Source organism: Protobothrops mucrosquamatus, unplaced genomic scaffold (assembly GCF_001527695.2).
Source record: "Protobothrops mucrosquamatus isolate PMUCROS unplaced genomic scaffold, P.Mucros_1.0 scaffold286, whole genome shotgun sequence".
NCBI classification, from domain to species: domain Eukaryota; kingdom Metazoa; phylum Chordata; class Lepidosauria; order Squamata; family Viperidae; genus Protobothrops; species Protobothrops mucrosquamatus.
In genome coordinates, this window is record NW_015386630.1 from 955,157 (window position 1) to 975,550 (window position 20,394).

Sequence of the window (20,394 nt, forward strand, 5' to 3'; positions counted from 1 at the left end):
CGGACCTGACCTAGGGTGGATTTTATACTGGGTTTTTTAGGAATTTGGAAGACACAACTTTAAATTTGGTTTAATTCGGTTTTAAGGGGGGGATTGTATATATGCTTTGGTTTTAAATATGTTGTGCGCCGCCCTGAGTCCCGCCGGGAGAAGGGCGGCATATAAATTAAATAAAATAAATAAATAAATAAATAAATAAGCCATTTTGAACTTGACTTAACAAAATTCCTAAGGCTCCTAAACAGAAATAGCATAAAATGACAAGTCATTGTCTGGAGCACTCAGTAGTTCAACAGCAGGCATTTGAAAGCAAGACTGATGTGTAATCAGGTAATTCTGCAGACCCACAACATCATTTATATAGTTTTTGGGGTTTGAAGGAAATAGATATTTGGTTCATGGTGCAAAAGTCAACATCAACATCAACCCAATAAAGAATTTTGTGGCTGGTTCAGACAACATATCTGAGTCAGCTAAAAGTTTAATGTCTATATTTGCACAACATATAAAGCTAGCATATTATGCAAATCCAGAAAATGGATCAGTAACCAGGTGATACACGCAGTTTAAAGCCTTAGTGCTGGTATATTTGGGAAAAATATACAAAAAAGTTATTTTTCTTTAAACGTTTTTTTTTTTTGTAAATCTGCATCACAACTCTTTTAAAAGTGAATTCCTGCATGTCATGAAAGGATATTATTGAGCTAGATAGGATATTAATTTGGCCAACAAATTTACACTAAAACTAAAGGACTTTCTTTACTCAGAAATATTAAAATATTTGATTTCCCTTTTGCTTTTGTTTGTGGTTGTCTTCTGAAAAATGTATTTAGAACAAGTATGACTTAGGAAGGAAATTATACAAAACCTATGTAGTAATTATGCATCGTGTGTGTGGAATTGCATATTTTTGAAAGGTCTGTCTACATAATGTTAGCATTCAGAAAGCATGTTGGAAAATCTATGTTTAGAGATTCAAGGTAGATGAATAATAGAAAGTTGTTATTTTCACATATGCCTGCTTTGCACCCCCACCCTGCTTCCCTCTCAGATGTTTCTGGGGAGGAAACTGAGTCTGAAGGAATTATCCCAGAAGGAGGTGGTGAAGCTGGAGAGGAAGACCATCCAGAAGGATCGGAGACTCCCGAAGGAGCAGAAGGTGAGTTGAAAGGCTGAAATGAGAGATGGGTAGCGAGTAATGAGTAGCTCTGACTGGGGCTGCATTCAGAGTTTACCACTCGCAAGACCTTTATCAGAAAATCTAAACGATTCTTTCTTCCTACCTGTCCTGTTTGAGCCAAAGTTTTCTTAGAAATGTCCTCATTATAATCAATATTAAGAACTTGAAGAGGAGAGGAATTATTTTAATATAATTAGCTCACTTAAGCATAGGTGAGCTAATAGATTAAAATAATTCTGAGTGATGGAGTCACATATAATGGAAATGGGGCTATTTCTACCTGTGATTTTATAATCAGAGTTCTGAGTACTTCTGTCCTTTCCTGTTGAGCTAACCTCAACCTTAGCTATGAAATGCGGAATCCTAATTTCATGCATCTCTTTCTCTCTCTAGATGGAGAGAATCTGTCTCGATTCAGACCAAAGCTACCTAGTGCACCACCTCGGGGTAAGTCTCCCTTCTCCTGGACAGCTTCCTTAATTAGCAGAGAATGAGAGGACCAGGAAGGGTATGAAAAGGAATCTTCAGGAATGAGTCCCAACAACCAGATGTTCTCTTGATGGGATGCTTACATAGGAAGTTTCTAGGGATGCTCTGAATGGAATTTTCTGCCATGTTGTTGATTCCCTCGCATACTTGCCTTGGCCCTGTGCTATAGAGAAGACAATAGCCAATAGCCTTTTATCACAATCTTTTTCAATGACATGTAAACACAATGAAAAGAAATACACCATCAGCCAGAATTGGAGGAAGGGAACAGAGTAGGTTCTACTGTTTCCAAAGCAGTGGGAAATAAGTTTGCTTCCTAACCCAGATGAAGTGGGCAGAATTCTGGCAACTTATGGCTGTTGATCTTTGGCTATTTTGGATCTTCTATCTTGCTCTTGAGGCTTTGGGTTTTTCTTGGCAAAGTTTCTCCCAGCATTCACCCTCTGGTTCCTTCCCCCAACTCTTAGCTTTCTGAGTGAATAAAGGAATTGAAAGAAGAGGATTTGTTACCAGGAAAGGATAGTGTGCCCACCAGTGAGCTTTCCTGCTTTGACTTGGACATTCATAAGGCCTGGATCAGCTGGGAAGCACTCTGGCACATTTTATTTCCCACTGGATGTGTACCTTGTTTCTTCCATCAGGCCAACACTGAAAAGTCACTTTGAAGACAGAAGCAGCTGGAGAAGTGTTCCGTTCAGCCCCATCCCATAATTATTCCTTCTCACCACCAGAAGTTTTTATTGCTTCCCACTAAGTTTTCTTTCTCCATGCATCTTTTTTCTTGCTTCCTTCTATGCTCCTGTTCTCCCTATACCATTTGGCTTTTTAATTTATGAAGACAATAAAGTTGTGACTTTATTTGCTAACAGCAATTCTGGCAAGGTTCATTGGGTGAGAGATTCTGTTTGACTCCTTTCTTTGGAGGAAAAAATGAGATTCATAGGCATAGATGGTGAAATTTTTCCAAAGGGTGCTCATTCATACATTTCTGCATTTATCATTCACAGAGGCTATCTGCAGTAGTTCCTCGCCCCCCTCCTACCAGAAGTGGTTCTTTTTTAAACCACAACAGCTTTTTCCCAACTCATCAAGGGCTGTCTAAAACGTTTTTTTGTACTGGGAAAAAGAGGGTCAGCCATAGGCATGGTTTTAGCCTGGTTTAGAAACACTTTACTCTCCATCCTTCCATCCTATTCCTGGGTTAAGGAAGGGGTAACTTATTCCATCCTTTGAATGTGGATGAATCTAAATGTTACTTTGACCAGTTTCAAATTTACACTGAGGAAAAGTGGCATCTCTATATTTGAGGTACGTTGGAGCAGGAGGACATCAAAAGTGAAAGTCCATCTTCTGTAGGTACAACTTTAGTGAGATGAGTGGCCATTTACATTATTTACAATTTTTAAAAAATTATGAAGGAAGTCTAATCTTCCTGACCTGTTTTCGACTGATCGGAGCACCCTCCAATTGGGGAAAAGGCAAAATGCTGCTCATTGTTAGCATCAGCAACCAGCTCAACAGCACCAGTGAAAAGATTGGTTTGGAAGGAGCTTGTGCTTTTTAGGGGGTCTAAGCAGTGCCGCTGTCCATGGTGCTACTCTTGAAGTTGGAGCACAGCAGGAAGCGCTCCAAGGCAAAGGAGTCATGGGCATTTGAGAAGGGCATTTGTGGAGGGGGAGGGTTAATGGGGAATTGAGACACTTCCTATAGCTGGTATACATAGTGCTTCCATCTCCCAGTCTAGTTGACGTGAAAATGCTCAGTTCTAGCCTGTATTTCGGGCTGCAATACAGCATTCCCTTAGATGGAAAGAGTACCCCCTTTCTGAAAGCATTTGGATTTTACTTGAGTTTAGCTTTGCATAGCGTCTGACCCAAGGCTGACCTGGAGAATCAACGATCCAATTCAGGCTTCCTTTGGCCTCAAAACCCAAGTTCTGCCTGTATTCCTGTAAAGCAGATCAAAATAGAGGCACATCTGAATTTGTAGATCTGCAGAAGTTTCATTATCAAGGCTAACATTTTACTTTCCTCCATCAGCATTACTTTATCCCTCCAAAGGTGATTAGCTTTTGGTCGAGTTGACCTACAGTATCAGGAGATCTGTTAAACTTCATAATGCATGCGTAGAATGGCTCATTTAATTTTGGTTGGATTGGTGGGTTTGCCATATTTGAACCCCGATGATTCGTTAACATCGGTTATATAGCGTGCGGCCTCAGAAAGTAAGTTAATTCAGTAAATAAGTGTGAAGTAATATGATGTAAACCCTTCTACTGAACTGAGGAAGCTTCTTGGATGAGCGGCGAAACATTTTCAAGGAAAAGAACCAAGAAAGTCTAGTTGCTTTTTTTTGGAAAAGCCCCTTTTGGGACCTTCTACTGAACTCAACAGTTTAGATCAGGACAGCAAACCTTGACACCTCACAACTCAGGTAGTAGGACCACCAGTGCAGCCCAGGACGCAACCTCACTCTCCCCCCCCCCCCAACCTCCAAATCACCAGCCCGCACTCGGAAATCGTTTGACGCCCAAGAAGTTTTATTTCATAAACAAATGTCTTCTGCGAAGGCGCCGGAGTTGGGGGCAAGCGATGCCTAAGGAAGCGGGGGGGCGATTCAAGTTGCCGGATCGGCTCACAAAAGCGAGGATCTCTCGCGTGCCCTCGCCGACGGCTTCACTTGCCTACCGAGTCCAAGAGTTGACGGTTCAACTCCGCCTGGGCTTGCTGGCTCTGCGCCCGGGAGATCTCCATCATGTGGCGGAGGAGGTGGAAGGTGAGGTCGATCGAGAGAGGCGGCTCGTGGCGTTTGAGTCGGTCGCTCAGTTCGGCGAGGCGCCGACGCAGCTCTTCTCCCTCCTCCGGAGACAGACGGCGCTGAGATCGCAGCCACGGGCTCGCCCCGTCCGGCTCGGGAACGGGTTGCAGCGGCTGGCGGGATCCGGCGCGGTTTTCCTCGGGGAACCGCAGCCGCAGGGTCAGGTCGCTTTCCGCGCTCCCCTCGAGGTCGGCCGCTGGTCTGGCTCCGAGGGCCACTTGCGAGGCCAGGAGGAGCAGCGAGGCCAGGAGGCTGGGCAGCTGCGCCCGCCTCATGCTGAGGCGGTCCGGGCCTGAGAAAGGAGACAGGGAGGTCTCGGCGAGAGCGAGACCCGGGGGACCCTGGACAGGGAGCAACGCCGCCGACCTTCTCCCTAAAGTTGAGGAGGATCTGGGGAACCTGGCTAAAGTCTACTTGAGAGATGCTCTCCTAAGCAGTCGGGCGGAGGACAACATCCCGAGGACATCTCCAGCCCTCTCTTGGCGATCCAGTGCCAGTAGGGGGCGGCACTGAGCTACCAGTCGCAGCACCCGAGGGCTGAGGGGGTTGCCTGGAGGATCGTCTAGCCTCCGCTTCTTTTTCTCTTCCCACCCCCCCGCCCCCTCCCCAGCCTCAGCCTCAGGTGGAAGGGAAGCAACTTACCGCGATGTGTCCTTGCGGAGCCGGGAAAAGGGTGCTCGGAGCCGCTGGCGGGTTCTTTATATATAGCAAGCCGGGAGATCCATTGACGTCAGTGAGGAACATGGACTGATTGCTGATGGTGCGGGCGGTGTCCCCCGATAGACCCTCTTGGGACCTGAACTGGTGTCTGAGTGGGAGAAGGTGTCCTTGTGCTTTGTTACTGGGTGCCTGCTTCCCCCCTCTCCCTCTGGATTATTTCAGCACTCCTGCAAGTCGCCTCAGAGTAAATTCACTCTTTGCAGACCTAGTTTTTCTCACCTACTTCCCAGGTCCGAACAGACTCGGGTCCTACGAATGCTGGAGCGACTCTCAAGGCACGAATGCCAGGGAGACCAGCTGAGCCCCCTGAAAGTCTTTGCGATTCTCTACCCCACTCTGTGTGTGAACTCTGTCATATATAGACCAGCTTTTTGATGTTTTCATGTTTCTTCATATAATCAGTCTTGATTCAAAGCCTCTACTTTCAAACAGCCATGAATCTCAATCTTGGAAGATGCAGGCTCTATCACTTAAAGAAATTAATATAAGCAGAAGCTATGATGAACTTCAAAGCTGGTTGACGGACAAGTAATTCTGATTAGTCTGAGAAAAGTCCATAGGAAAGGATCAGGAAGCAATGGGTAGGAATGGAGGTAAATATGCCAGCTTTAGCAGGTAATCTCTCCAGCATCTTCGAATAGGAAAATAATAGCATCGTAATAGACCAACCACAGCCCATACAAGATAGGAAGACGTTGTGACTGGTAAGCAGATCTGAAGAAATGGGCAGACTTGGTTAGCCGGTTGAGGGGCAGTAAGGTAGGAGAGGGCAAGAGGTGAAAGAGGACAAACACCAAAAAAGACACCAAACGATGTCTGGAATTTTAATTATTTAATAAATGTATTATTTAATAAATGTATATGGCTATCCACTTGCCAGCGTGACTCTAGGTAGCTAATAAAAAATAGACATACAATCCAGTTGTGAAACCACATCTTGCCTCTTCAAAACAGGCACATCCAACATCCCATCCCAAATTTATAGAGAAAAAAACAGTTAATACCTTACGGAAGACACAACCGTGACCTTGCATTGCATTGCATCTTGAAGCTTATTAAGAGATAGTGCAGTGCACAAAATAGTAATGTTAAGTGGACATATTGTTGTGCACACATCTGCCCCACTGCATTTTGAACCAGTTAGTTTCTGGATATTCTTCAAGGGCAACCCCGTTTAAAGTTCATTGCAGTAATTCAACCAGAAGATACTAAAATCTGAATGATCAGGAGCAGAGACACCTGATCCGAGGGCAGAAACAACTGATACATCAATTGAAAGTCAAGGAGAAAAACCCTCCTGACTATAGCTGTCACCCATTTCTTGATCAGGATCTGGAAGTGCAAGAACAATTGTCCAGTGAGTTGGACGATTTATCCAAACAAGCTAACAGTAAACAATCGCCCAATCAAGGAACCACCCAGACCACTTCCACCAAATCACTAGTATAGAAAATGAGAGCAAATCCCGCTGTCTACTACTGATGATGCTACCTAGTTTGCTAATGAAATGTCTACAAGAAAACAACCAAGCTCAGAGTGCACCTAGGTCAGGGGTAGGCAACCTTGGCTCTTTTATGACTCGTGGACTTCAACTCCCAGAATTCCTGAGCCAGCATAGCTGGCTCAGGAATTCTGGGAGTTGAAGTCCACGAGTCATAAAAGAGCCAAGGTTGCCTACCCCTGACCTAGGATGCCATCTAGATATAGTTCCAGAAACCACTATATGGATAAGACATGGTGAAACAAATTGGCTCCAGGTTCAATCTATGTACCCTCTTCCATTGCCTGGGGCACCCAGACGGCTGAGTTGGGACTGCGGCACTGATCCCGACGATCCGAGCTAAATTAGCTTCTCTCCCCGCTTCCCATTCATCTCCTCGGGCTACTTGGCCCCAATAGGAAGACAAACATCCGCTACCGAATGCCAGCCATCCTTTGGGCAAACACCGGCCAGGTCCGCCGCGAAGCGAGGAAGCCGTGATGATTGGCTGGCGGGGAGGCCGTACAGAGGCTGGACGGCGGGAGCGCGAGCGCGCCCTTTCAGCGTCCAGTGTGCCCTGGGCCTGCGTCAAGAGCGGAGGACGAGAAAGAGCGCGCTCTTGACAAACTTCAGCTCTGTGAGGAGAGGCGCGGCTCTACGGAGCAGCTTCTCTCCTCACCCTCGGAGGGGAAAGCGGCTCTGGGAAAGCGGCGCGGTCCGGCACACCCCCCCCTCCCCAGCTCCCCAGCAAAAAAAGGGAGACGCGCTACTTTCTTCTTCTTCTTTTTTTTCCTCACATTAAAGTTTTATTAATTTTAAACAATACAAATACAATTATAAACATACATTATATAACTAATTCAATAACTACCATAATTGCTCGTCTGCCACCCCCTTCCCGCGCCCGCCTTCTTCTCCACAACTACCTCCCTTCACATCCCTCCTCCATCTCCTTCCCACGGACACGGTTAGAGAGTAGCGCTACTTTCTTCTTGACGCTTATTTCATCCCGAGTTGCTGAGGAAGCAGAGGGGAACTATTTACTAACTCAGTGTTTCTCAACCTTGACAATTTTAAGGCATGTGGACTTCAACTCCCAGAATTCCACAGCCAGCAATGCTGGCTGTGGAATTCTGGGAGTTGAAGTCCACATGCCTTAAAATTGTCAAGGTTGAGAAACACTGTAATGAAGGACTTGGCGACAGCCTATTTCTCTCTTGCCGCAGCCAGGCAAGCAGGGGGCTGCACGGGAGAGCGACTGGGTCTCCACAGTGCTGGGTTGGGCGATTTCGTTTGAACTGCAGGCCCTCTGGAATTTTGGCCTGTTCAAGCACCATGTATTAGTTTGCACTGAGGCAGTGTTCTACTAGCAGCACAGATATGGCTTTCCATTATTAACCCCAAATAGAACCATCAGCGTTTCTCAATTGCATTTTCAAAATCTGTGGGCTTCAACTCCCAGAATCCCCCAGCCTTCACGTCCACCCATTTTGAAATCGCTGAGGTTGAGAAATGCTCGTCTATCAGGATAAAAAGTGAATGGCCATTCGCTCTATGGTTTCCTCCATGCATTTGTTGCATTCTTTTTAAAAGTCTGTTTTGTCGGCAGGATAGTAGCTTCCACACCAACAGTACATTAATTCATTCTGAATCAATTTTGAGTCTGTCGCACTGGATAATTAGGGGTGCAATTGTCATTATGCTACCAGTGCAGATGCACCAGTTTGGCCTTGTGACTGGGTGCTCCAGAGTTTGCAAACATCCCTTGTTTCTTGAGGAACAGCAATATCCAGGATTTACTAGATCTGACTTCATTGAAGTTCAAAGTGAAAACATTTATTTTGATTTATATATCACTTTTGATTATATATATTTATATATTCATTTGATTCATATATCACTTTGTACAGAAGCTCATGATAGCACACATAGTTCTCCCTCCTCCTATTTTTCTCCCATAACCACATCCCTGATCAGTAGATTGGCTTGAATGAAAGCAACCCGACCCAAAAATCACTCAATGAGCTTCCATGGCTGATGGCAGACTAGAACTGGGTCTCCTTGATCCTAGTCCAAAACCTTAACCACTGTACCATATATGTATTCTATATGTTCGCCTACTTTGTAAGAACTGATTCCAAATAGATTGGACTAAGCATCCTATTTTTCATAGTAGTCATTTTAATTCCTTAGAATCAACCATTCTTATATGATACTCATCAACAATGGATGTTTTGTTGGCTACAATTGTGGACCCTGGATCTTCCCTCAAACTTTAATCTGTTCCTTGTCAGCCAAATGAATCTCTTGTAGTGTTATAACATCTATCCTATTATCTATGGCCAGTCTGCTTAAGTATTCACATTTACTTCTACTTAAGCCTTCTATGTTTAGTTGCAAAATATGGATCTGGGATCCAATATATTGCTGATGTTTTAAACTAAATTTGTACATCAGTGATTGCATGATCTCTGTAGATGCCATACGCATCTACATACAAATAAATCAACAATGGAAGCTTCCTGAGAGACTGGTTCAATATATGGAGATACCCTCTAGTTATCATAGCAAATTGCCACTAATATATCTCTCCTTGGTCAATTTTCCAAATTTGTTCCGAAAATTACGGTAACTTAGCTATCAATTGGACCCCCAGTATCCCAATATTTCAATGGTGAGTTCAGCAAATGATCCCATGCTTCGCATTCAGGTGGCCTCAAATCTAGTTTTTGATATGCCAAAGCAAGGGCAGAAAAGTAGCCTTAAAACACTAAAAAACCGCTACAGTAATTATTTACAGTTAATAGGCAAAATGGAGCAAATGTCTTATTCCATGGCTCAGTTGCACAGGATGCTTGGTCTGGTTACTGAATTCTCACTGGGTTAAAATAATGCATTAAACCATAAACTAATTGAAGATTGGGTTACATGACACAATAAGATACCAAAGGGAGTTCTCATTTGGTCCCACACTTGGGACTGGCAACTTGATTAAGCAAAGCAGATGGTAGTGAAACCGCAACTGTAGTTATGATCTTATTTCAGCTTTCCTTTGTTTTATAGACCTGTGAAGTTCATAAATGCAAGGACTGGTTGCAAAGTTACTTTTTCATCGTTATAACTGCTAATGGTTACTGTATAAGGCAGTAGTTAAATGTGAAAAGAGAACATTAATCAAGCTTATTTATGCTAATTGTATCCATTAGTACAGGGGTGTCAAACTGCCAGCCCACAGGCCGGATACATCATAGCGAAATTGCGCCCATCCGGTTGCTGGCAATGGCAAAAAAGTCGCGATACGTAGCAACACATCACATGACGTTGCGAGTTTGATACCCCTGCATTAGAGCCAAGTGTATCCTGGCCTGCAGGTGTAAAAGAGCTTTTTACATTCCTAGAGAATAGTAATCACAGCTCAGAGAAATTAGTAGTTTTCCTACAAGGCCCTTCCAAACACCCTATAGTCAAGTACCTAGATGATTGCAGCATTTCCTGTGTTCCAAAACACAGTATATCTTCCGTTTCTTCGGGCAGCTGTGATAGCTGGTCTGATTCTTTAACTGCTAATAGAGTATGCAGAGCAGAGGTTTATTTTGTCCAATTCTCCTTTTCAGGGAACACTTGGGGCTTTTTCACGAATATATCTTTGTGCAGTTGCATATGCTGGCTGATTGGGCTGGTGGCTGGTATATGGTATGCATCCTGGGTTGTTCATCTGTTTGTAATGCATGAAGAACAGCGAGTAAAGAAAATCTGCAGGTGTTCTAATAGGATTAAGCATAGTTCTCATGTCTTCCCATGCCAGATTATAGTTTATTGGCTTTCCAGGAAAGATAACTGTTCCAGATAATGGCAACACACTGAACCACAGGAAGTCTGGAGATAGAAAAAGAAAAAAAAAGTCAAGGACAACAACATAGCCAATTATGGATTTGAGTGTTGGTGCATGTGCATGTAGGCAGTGTCAGAAGTAAAGGAAAGGCAGTTTATACCTGTAGTTCAAGGGGATGAAGTAGAAGTTGGCAACCTGCACTGCTGGCCAAATCTGAAAGACAGAGACAGCACCATTGGAAGAGTTTGATGAAGAGCAGCCACCATATCTGCTTCATCCCTCCCACCAAATAGGAAAGGAGAAGATGAAGTTTGAAGCAGCCGCAACAGGGCTGGATCAACTGAATGGCCAAACAATTCTACAGGGTCTCTGGAAAATATGAAGGAAGTCTCTTCTTCCACCAATCCAGCTAGACAATCCCTCTGCAAGGCTATCCAGAGGAAGGCTGCCAAGTCCCAGCAATGGTATCTTAAGGCCACTCACATAGTAGTTGGTGATCAGGGCATCAGGGTAGTCCTGCAAAAGGAAAGACAGGTAGATAGGGTTGCTCTATGTGTCCAACTTTGAGGGACTTATACTAATAGTCCTAAAAGGGGGGGGGAATCCAAGGGAGGAATTTTCTGAGGCTCTAAAATCAGATGATAGTTCTTCCTAAACTCAAGTCTAAATCTGTCACCCCGAACAGTCTAGTTTCTCACTGCCTGGGTTCACACACTGCATTACCTTCACATACTGTGTTAAACTGGGGTTTGTTTTACCTGTGATTTAAGGAATAACTGGCCTTACTCATACAACATACTGACAAGGCCTGCTTTGGGCCCCATCAATAAAACTGTATCATCTGATGGGCCCCAGGAATGTGCCTTCTCTTGTCATGGTGCCTGCTCTCTGGAAAAAACATTTACATAGTTTCCACCCTAACCTTACTTAAATAAGCCTTTATAACTTGATTCTACTGCAGACTTTGGGCCAGAACAAGTAATGCCCCCTTATGGGATGTTTGGTGCCTTAAATACATTGTTCTTTTTCTGGACTTTTTCATTTTCAGGTTATGTATAAAACTATTTTTATTTTAGAAAATGAAATGGTCTGTAAATGTCTTGAAGAAACAATCACTAATCCAAGCAAATGTATTCACAACAACAAAATCCCATCTACATGTTCACAAACCACAATGGCTGGGGTTTCTACCTATCACTTTTCCACCATCATCCAAAACATCTCAGATAGATTCCTATGTGATTGGGAATGAATTCAGGAAAGTAGAAATAAGAGATGTATCTGGGGTAATTACTTCTTTTAGATCCTGCCTTGATTCAATATTTCTAAGCTATAGGAGGTCTTTCTCAATCAGCTCTTTCCTTTATCTCTAAGAATGGGTTCCATCAAACATGTTGGCAATATATTCTTCATGACTCATCATTGCTTAGCAAACAAAGTGTTATAGTACATGCAAACATAAGACATGAGAATTCTTTGCTGAACAAGGCAGAGCAAACAGAAAGCATCTTGTAAGGCATCGTACTGTTTTCATAACATGCTGGAGATGAGTGGCCCCTTAACCAAACCTGCACTATGTGACTCAGTCACCCTGAGAGGGACAGGCAGGCATCTCACGGCAGAATATGACAAACCACTAACCAAGGAACAAAAACAGACATAAAAAAAGCCATTCAAGTGTGTGACTGAAGTTGGCATAGTTCAAAAGACAGAATCTTGTCTCTGAGGCAGCTTTGTGGGAATAAAGGTGCTACAGAAGCTGTGCATCTGTCTTTTTTTTTTAATTTCTTTCTATCAGACATAAAGAATATGTACATAACTGATTTTTTTTTTGTAGCTGTTAGTACATAGTGATTACTGGCAACAGTATTTTCTTAAGTTGTCCAGAAAGCTTTTCAATGTAAGAATGGCATTGATTAAAACCAAAATATTTGTCTAACTTTCTGCTTCTACACACTAATGAATTAAACCATTTCGAATGAGAGGATAAAGATCAAGATATGAATATGTCACTATAGTCTACTAAGAATTTGGAAATTCAGAAAAGAGAAAGCAACTCCATGGCTGTAGAGGAAAATTAAACTGCTTGTCTTCTATAAATTGAATTCCACAATTTAATCATGCTCCGTCTTCATTAGTAGCTTCTTTTGTCTATTTGAAATCTCCCCCATTCAATGTCACAGGATGATAAAGTACCGGTACTGTGAGAGAGAGAAAAACAGCCTATCTGATGGCCCAGTTTTCCTCTCCTTGCTACATTTCTGTTTGTGACTACTCTGCAGTAAGTTGGGTGGTGCTGTCTTTGAAAAGGTGATTGGCCTAGAGCAGTTTTTTTTTAAAAACTTGACAACTTCTAGCTGGGAAATTCTGGGAGTTGAAATTCACACATCTTAAAGTTGCCAAGTTTGAAAAAGCACCGTCTTAGAGAACTTCTTCTACATTCCGGATCAAGAATAGCTTACCTACTCTTGTAGCAAATTTAAGAGCAGCAGCTTTCTTTACTAACTCTGACCATGACTGATTATTTGCATGGATGGGCAATCAATTCACTCAGCCAGAGTGAATACAGAACTACAGGAGGATTAGTTTGTTACATGTTCACGGGAAGCTGTTTGGCAGAAGCCTAATCAAAAGAGTATGAAAAGTGACAATGAGACAATGTTGGGGAACTGCAAAGTAGCTCTGCAACAGGGACACTATAAAAACCAGATTTTTGCTCTTCAGAAAGTCACTAAAGGATGTATGAATGTGACAAAGATTTGTTGATTTAGAGAAACTAAATAGGCTTGTAGAATGTTTTGCACAAAAACATAAGATGGTTGCTTGCTAAATACATAAGACTAGTATATGATGTGAATAAACCATGCATAAACGTAAATAAGTTGTCTGGATATGTTTTGTTTATTCCTTTACCATATTGTATTGCTATTTATTTTGTTGTGTTAGCATTTCTTGTGTTTTATATTGTGACTCTGCCAGAGTTGGCCTGGAGTCAGGTTGCACCAAAGTGTGTATGTATGCCTTGAACTGTGAGATGGGAGGCAAATAACTTTGATATGTATGAATAAATACATAAAACTCTTCACTAAATACATTTAGCATAAGATAAAGATGTGTGATAACCCCTTGGCTGGGATGTATTTATAGATACAGATAAAATGCATAAGGAATGTTTGTATCAAGGTTAGATTTAATTACAGTATATTTTCTTTGCTTTCCTCTTAACTCCAATCTTTAGTTTATTTTGCACTCTTTTCCTGCACTTTGTGTAATGCTGTTTATCGGCAGTGGAACAGTCTGATGGATAAACATGCACGTTTTTGCACTGATTCTTTAAGGCAAATTGGCTGAAGAAATGGTAGAGGTTTTAAACCTAGTAAGCATTGCTTCTTCTGCTTTTTTGAAATCTCTGTACCCACACATCTAACTTGATGTTTAATTTGGAACTTACCTTCTTGAGCTTGCTCCAGTTCTCTTTCAAGGATAGGCCATTGAGTGTTCCCGCCACAGTCAGAAAACAGGCCAGGAAGCAGGGTGCAAATCCAACCTGTGTGAAGTATAGATAGGAATACAAGAGAGATTTAGGGAAATAAGATGAAGTATTCTTGGTCTATGAAACAGGAAAGGAGTAGAGAAAAGATCTCTCAAGGTGGAAGATATAGATATCAGGGGGCTCCAATAGATCTTGCTCTTCCCCATCAGATACAACAAAACCAGACCCAGAATGGTGATGATGGTGGAGAACCTGCAGCTTAAATACCTGACATGTAGCATTTAGTAAACAACACTCTAATGTAGGAGATGGAGCTATGTGTGTATGTATCAAGCAAGAAGGGAAATTCTGCAAAAGGTAGGTTGCAAAAATGTAGAGATTGTAATTCAGTCATGGTTTAATTCTCAAACTCTACAGCAAAAGAATTAACAAGCAGTCAGGCAGCCATTTTTGGGGAGGATGCTTATGTGCTCCCTTCCCACCACTTGAATTCATGAGGGTTTCCCTAACCTGATCCAGCAGCATCTTCTGGAGTGCAGCCACTCTGGTTTTGCCGAGCACTAGACGATCCAGGACTTGGTACCATTTTCCAATGACTGGGCCCTGCAAAAGTTTGATGGATAGCCATCAGAGGTGATATTTAAGCAGCTTCTGCTTCCATGCTGAGCTTAAGTATCCCACTCCTGTTTTCCATATGTCTCAGAAGAATCAACTTTATTGGCTCAAGCAATAGGTCTGGTCATTGCACTTATATCAAGACAGCTGGAGCTGATGTGTCCAACTGAGCTCTGAGATGAGTTCCCTTCAGTACTCATAATTTTCACTTACCACAAAGCAAAATCCAATGCTCATCATTTTTAGGGTCCGCCAGCCACTGTGCCCAGACAGCCCTCTTCTTTCAATCATCTGCTGTGAAATCACATCTCCAGCACCCATGAGGGTCCCTATAATACAACATTAATTCAGTATTGATCCAATCAATGTAAAGCTTAAATATCTGATTTAAAGCTTAAATATCTGATTTCATTTTTTATGTGTGTGTGTGTGTGTGTGTGCATATGCATGTGTGTGTATGCTTTTGAATCAGTATTAATTCCTTGCAACTTCCTGATCAAGTTCCTGCAGTTTTCTTGGCAAGATTTTGGACGTGGTTTATCATTGCCTCCTTCCTAGGGTTGAGAAGAAGTGACTGGGCCCAGAGTCACCCAACTGGCCCTGTATTTAAGGCAGGACTAGAACTCATAGTCTCCTGGTTTTCAGCCTGGTGCCTTCAGTATACCAAACTGGGTCACTGCATCAAATTGGCTCTGATCTTTCCTTTACCTATATTATCTCTGCTGTCTTCTCATTTCATGTACTTTAATTCAATTAGTTGCTTCTTGGTTTGGGCAAACCAGAATTTGCCAGTATCTTTCAACTTTGCAACCTGAATCCTAACAGAAGATTCCTAATCGTACTTTTGTGAGTTCCTAACTATATTTTACCCTTCATGTTTCCAACTCCCAGACACTGCAGTCTACTACAGTGTCTGGGAGTTGGAATTCTTATGCCTAAATAAGAAAATGGGAATGAGTAGCTCAAGCATTTCTTCCTTCCTCTCAAAAAAGACACTCAGTTTGTACAGTTGTAGATTGATAGACAGGGGAGAGGGTGGGTATTCAAGATCCTACCACAAAAATTGTTCAAGACTATCTGATTAAAGCAACTTTCCTTTTGCTTTACCTAAGAGAAATTAAAAAGCTCTTGCTAACACCAGGACTAAATATGGGAAGCTACTCATTGCAAAAGTTGAGACAACTGGCAACACAGGTCCAAATCACGTCTTATTTTTTTTTACTGAAGTCTAGTCTGGGGGACGGGGCAGAGCATTTGGTCCACTGACTTCCAAAAGTCTCTGCCAACAACTCTTGACGTCAAGCCTCCCTCCTTCGGTGAGTCCTAGCCAGCTGGCAGAGAAATAAGCCACAATGCTTGGAAGAGCTGTCAGTCTCTCCTGCCCTTGGAACTGAATGAAAAGGTGCAGCCAGTGCTAAGAGTCAAGGGCAGAAGAGGAGATCCAGCTAGAGTAAGTACCACTTGTACAGAAGCTGTCTCAGTTTCTTCTATGAGTTTCCAGACTCTCAGGAATCTGCCAAAAATACAAAGCAATTTATTGGCTTTCCAGATTAATGTATCTGTTTCAGTTACTGATCAGCTCCATTAAATGAGAGCCATCACATTGCAGAAAAACAAACCCAGAGAAAAATTGTTGGGTAATACTTCAGAAAACCTTGTCCAGAGGAAGTAACACCACGTGCAATTTATACCACACAGGGAAGTGACACCATGCGTAACTATAACTGAGTACTATGAAACCATTAGAGAGAGTCAGGGCAAGTTTCCTCCTACACAGTAGAAACATACAAGGAAGTGGAGTTAAGTTGAGGAAGAAACCATATACTGTTGGGTGAAAGAAATGAAGACAAGACAAATACTGTGGAATTTGATTGTTGATAGGAAACTAACAATCAGCCTTTCAAATATTGCCCACATGAAGGACTAATTCTTAGTATTTGAGATTCTCTTGTTCAGATGCGCAAATTTCCTTGGTTGAGATATTCCTCCCCAAAAAATAGGAACCACTATCTTTAGCTGAAGTATCAGAAACATCATAGCACTGGTTCAGCTTCCAATTCATTGATAAATACACAGGAAGCAAATGCACTTTCCCTGATCCATCCGTCCATTCATTCATCTATATAAGCTGGGGGGTAGCACCTGAATGATGCAGTTGGCAAGCCTGCTAAGTGTAATGGGATGAGTCTCTCTCAATGCCAGGTACATCACAGAGATTGACGACTCTCTGGGCGATGACTTCACCTACATGAAACTTTGGAGAGCTGCCAACTCTGCTTGCTAGTCACCCCTACGACAAACAGGCAGATTCCATTACACCTGATGGATGGCCCTGGGATGGAGTTGTCAGCAAGAAAAATTAGGGAGGGGAAAGATGCAGGAACAAGTACACAAGCATTAGCACAATAGTTCCAGAACTTGTTTAGTAAACGCAAATCCACAATGGCTGTGTATGTTCACATTTAATGAAATTAAATGTAGTAAATTAAATGTGCAAATTCAAAGTTAATCAGATCAGGAAAAGACCTAATTTAATGAAATTAAATGTAATAAATTAAATGTGCAAATTCAGAGCTAATCAGATCAGGAAAAGACCAAGCACATTGCTTTATAAAATGCTAATTTTTAGTTAATATTAACCTTGGTTACTTGTTTTTGCTTAGCATACTATGGGAAATCAGTTCACTGGTTAGTTTATAGTTTAGTGAATCATATAGCTCAGAAAGTGCATTAAGTCATTAACCAGGTTTGCATGTATGTAGCCACTGAGGAACCAACAAGTGCAATAAACTAGTGTTGAGGACTGACCCTACTGTGTAACAAACTCCGTTATCTGTCCCAAAGGTGCTTTTCTTCAAAAGGCAACTGGACTGTCTTTTTTTTTCTTTGAAAACATTTCACTTCTCATCCAAGAAGCTTCTTTATTCTAACTAACTGGTGGGGAATGGAATGGATTTACATTTTTGCAGTCATCCAGTTACTAGCACTTTGAGAGTCGTTGAGGCCACTTGAGGGGGTTCAGGGATTCCTGAATCAAGAGTGTAAACAGGTGTGGAACTTTCTTGGGACTGCTGAAAGGACTGCACTGTAAACAGAGATAGGTGGTATTGTATAACTCCCTCTCTGTTGAGGGAGGGCTGTTCAATTTTAATATAGGTGGCCTCTATGATCCCTCTTTCAAATCAGTGGTCTTCTCTGTCCTGAATGTGAACCTTGAGCTTGGTCTTTAGATGCTGAATTAGGAAATTCTCTAAAAAATTATCCATACTGGGGATATTTCTTTCAATCCCAGTTTTCTGCCAGGAGCAGAGAGGGCTTTTGCAAGGGGAATATGAAGAACAGCATCCTTGACATAGGTCAAAGCCATTTATGCAATGTACTATAGAAATGTGGCCCCAACAAAAGGCATCAGAAGCTCTCTCAGGAGACAAATCCTAAGAATTCAGTAATTTTCACTTTGTGTTTTCATACAATACACTCAGCCATAAACTAATAAACCTACAAAGCACGGCATGTGAAAGAATGAAAGAGTATTAAAACCAACCAAGCCTTCCTTAATATTTACAAAAAGCTGCTAGGATTTAAGTGACCACATTAAGTATATTCTTAAACACAACTAGCAAAACCTTAACATCAATTTTGCAGAAGCCATAATCAATTCCTCTTGGGTTAACTTAGTTTGCGAGACTGTAGGATAAACCAACACATATTGCCTTGACTCCTCAGAGGAATGGCAGGAAATCAATGTCATAATTAGAAAACCCTCCTCAATTTCAAGATCCTAATTTTCAAGTTTCAAGCCCTGCCAATCTTTAAGTTCTGGATAAGCAGTGAAGTGAGATCCCATCCTTAGAAAAGGCTGAGGAAAAAACATTTAGGTTTTTGCAACAGCAATGTCTTTTTATTGGCTCTCCACAATTCGGTAGCCTCTTCTATATTTTGCAATAGACATCATTAGATGAATTTTGAAAACTGTTCATTTTATTGGCTTACTATTTTAAGGACTGTATTTGCCTATTATGATAGCATTGTGATCTCCAGTTACTGACATGATGATTAAATATATGATGTGATTACATGCTTTTCTTATCCCAAAGGCTTTTTTTCAAAAGGCAACTGGACTTTGTTTTTTCCTTGAAGACATTTCACTGAAGAAGCTTCTTGGATGAGAATTGAAACCTCTTCAAGGAAAAAAACAAAATCTGGTTGCCTTTTGAAAAAAGGCACCTTTGGAACAACCATGACCTGGATGACTGAAAATCTCCATAGATATTATGTGTCTTCTGTAACTCATTTAGTAAGAAAGACATTCCAAAACTGAATATAAATGTAAAAACTAACAAAAGTATTGTTTGTGCTGCTGCCACTCTCTAGAAGACAGAAGTATATGAACCTTTCAGTTGATACACTGGAGGGACATTTATGTATGTTAGATTCTTGCTATGAGAACTGCCACAAAAGGAAGTGGCTGTGATCAACCCGCAGTAGTGAATAACCAAGGAAGACAGCAAGCAGCCAGAGAAGTAGGGAAGCGCCTTGTTCCTTTCCCAGGGCTAATGTGCCTTAGCTCCTCTTACCAGCTGTGATGATTTGCACCTTCCAGGGGTGCTGGACCATCAATCTCTGGTAGGCTCTCCAAAAAGTTGCCATGTCACCTAACACAGCTTCTATAGTATAGAGAAGTGAAAAATATATTGGAGCACAAGTTCTGCCCAACAGTGCATTATGATTAGAAGCAGTACCATTCTCTACAGTGCTGCAGTGAAGAAATATTAGATGATCCAAATACCGTTAATGGCCTGTAAAAAGTTGCCTCTCTTTTTTGCAGAAGGCCATATATTACTTCATATAGGTACATTGTTGGAACAGTAAAAATGACAGTGGACAGTGGAACTAATGAGCACAACCAATGAGGACCCAAGCAGAGGTCAAACAGCTTCAGTCTGGATTCTTCACCGAGTATGTCATTTGTTACGATAACTCAAATGGCTCCTTCCAACTCTAGGATTTTATGAAACACTTCTCTTCTATCTGTAACTCCATGCTGTGTGGTTTACATTTATCTAATAGTTACACTAGTTCAAATATTCTGAGTGTCTGCACTTTCCATACATTAAATGTTATTTAAACAGCACTATTATCATGACTCCATACCTAAAGAGAAAGTGTTATTCTTGTTCTCAGGAAGCGAGTTGATGGTATGTGTATTTACTTGGGAATATTTATATGTTTATTAGAAAATAAATTACCATAGGAAAAGACAACTATGATATGCATTATCTGACCGACCCTGTCACTGATGCTCCATCGGCTTGCCTCAGTAAGTCAGCTCTGCTTTGCATGCTGTCAGACAAGCTTTACTAAGAGAAGAGACTATTTGTAACTTAAGAGTAGAACTACTGGGTCCTTGGTGCTCTCGGAGTTTGGTTATTAATTAGGTAATTGATTAGGTACTTAGCTGGGTAGTGAAAAGTCAGGAAGAAAACAGCCAAGCTCCAAGAGCACCAAGGACGCCACAAACAGGCTTTTTTTTTTTAAAGCATCTCACGTTATTCTTATTTTAATACATTTCACCGGAACGTACCAACTAGAATGCCTTTTTATGCGCACACTCGCTTCTTCTAGGCCAGGGGTAGGCAACCTCGGCTCTTTTATGACTCATGGACTTCAACTCCCAGAATTCCTGAGTCAGCGTAGCTGACTCAGGAATTCTGGGAGTTGAAGTCCATGAGTCATAAAAGAGCCGAGGTTGCCTACCCCTGTTCTAG

At 41.9% G+C, this 20,394-nt stretch overlaps 3 protein-coding genes across 4 annotated transcripts in view; 1 reads left to right on the plus strand and 2 right to left on the minus strand.

Annotated features, from left to right (window-relative positions):
- TRIM54 (tripartite motif containing 54) overlaps positions 1-2,539 on the plus strand; it is a 15,117-nt gene extending 12,578 nt beyond the window's left edge. The window contains exons 8-10 of one of the 2 annotated variants that reach the window (XM_015814817.1): positions 1,052-1,159; positions 1,574-1,627; positions 2,311-2,539. In XM_015814817.1, coding sequence (XP_015670303.1) covers positions 1,052-1,159; positions 1,574-1,627; positions 2,311-2,321 — 173 coding nt within the window. In that variant the 3' untranslated portion in view covers positions 2,322-2,539. Of the gene's footprint in view, positions 1-1,051; positions 1,160-1,573; positions 1,628-2,136 lie in introns of both variants that reach the window. The other variant, XM_015814818.1, reaches the window with a different exon arrangement.
- A 1,805-nt stretch (positions 2,540-4,344) lies between these two features.
- UCN (urocortin) lies at positions 4,345-4,761 on the minus strand. The gene has a single exon (XM_015814832.1). It carries the CDS (start codon positions 4,759-4,761, stop codon positions 4,345-4,347), a length of 417 nt encoding a protein of 138 aa, XP_015670318.1.
- A 5,271-nt stretch (positions 4,762-10,032) lies between these two features.
- MPV17 (mitochondrial inner membrane protein MPV17) lies at positions 10,033-19,288 on the minus strand. Its single transcript, XM_015814854.1, has 7 exons — positions 19,204-19,288; positions 14,840-14,955; positions 14,522-14,614; positions 13,970-14,065; positions 11,002-11,034; positions 10,679-10,731; positions 10,033-10,562 (listed from the first exon to the last, which is right to left on the minus strand). The coding sequence occupies exons 1-7, from the start codon at positions 19,274-19,276 to the stop codon at positions 10,493-10,495; spliced, it is 534 nt and encodes a 177-aa protein (XP_015670340.1). The 5' UTR covers positions 19,277-19,288; the 3' UTR covers positions 10,033-10,492.
- Positions 19,289-20,394: the final 1,106 nt, after the last annotated feature.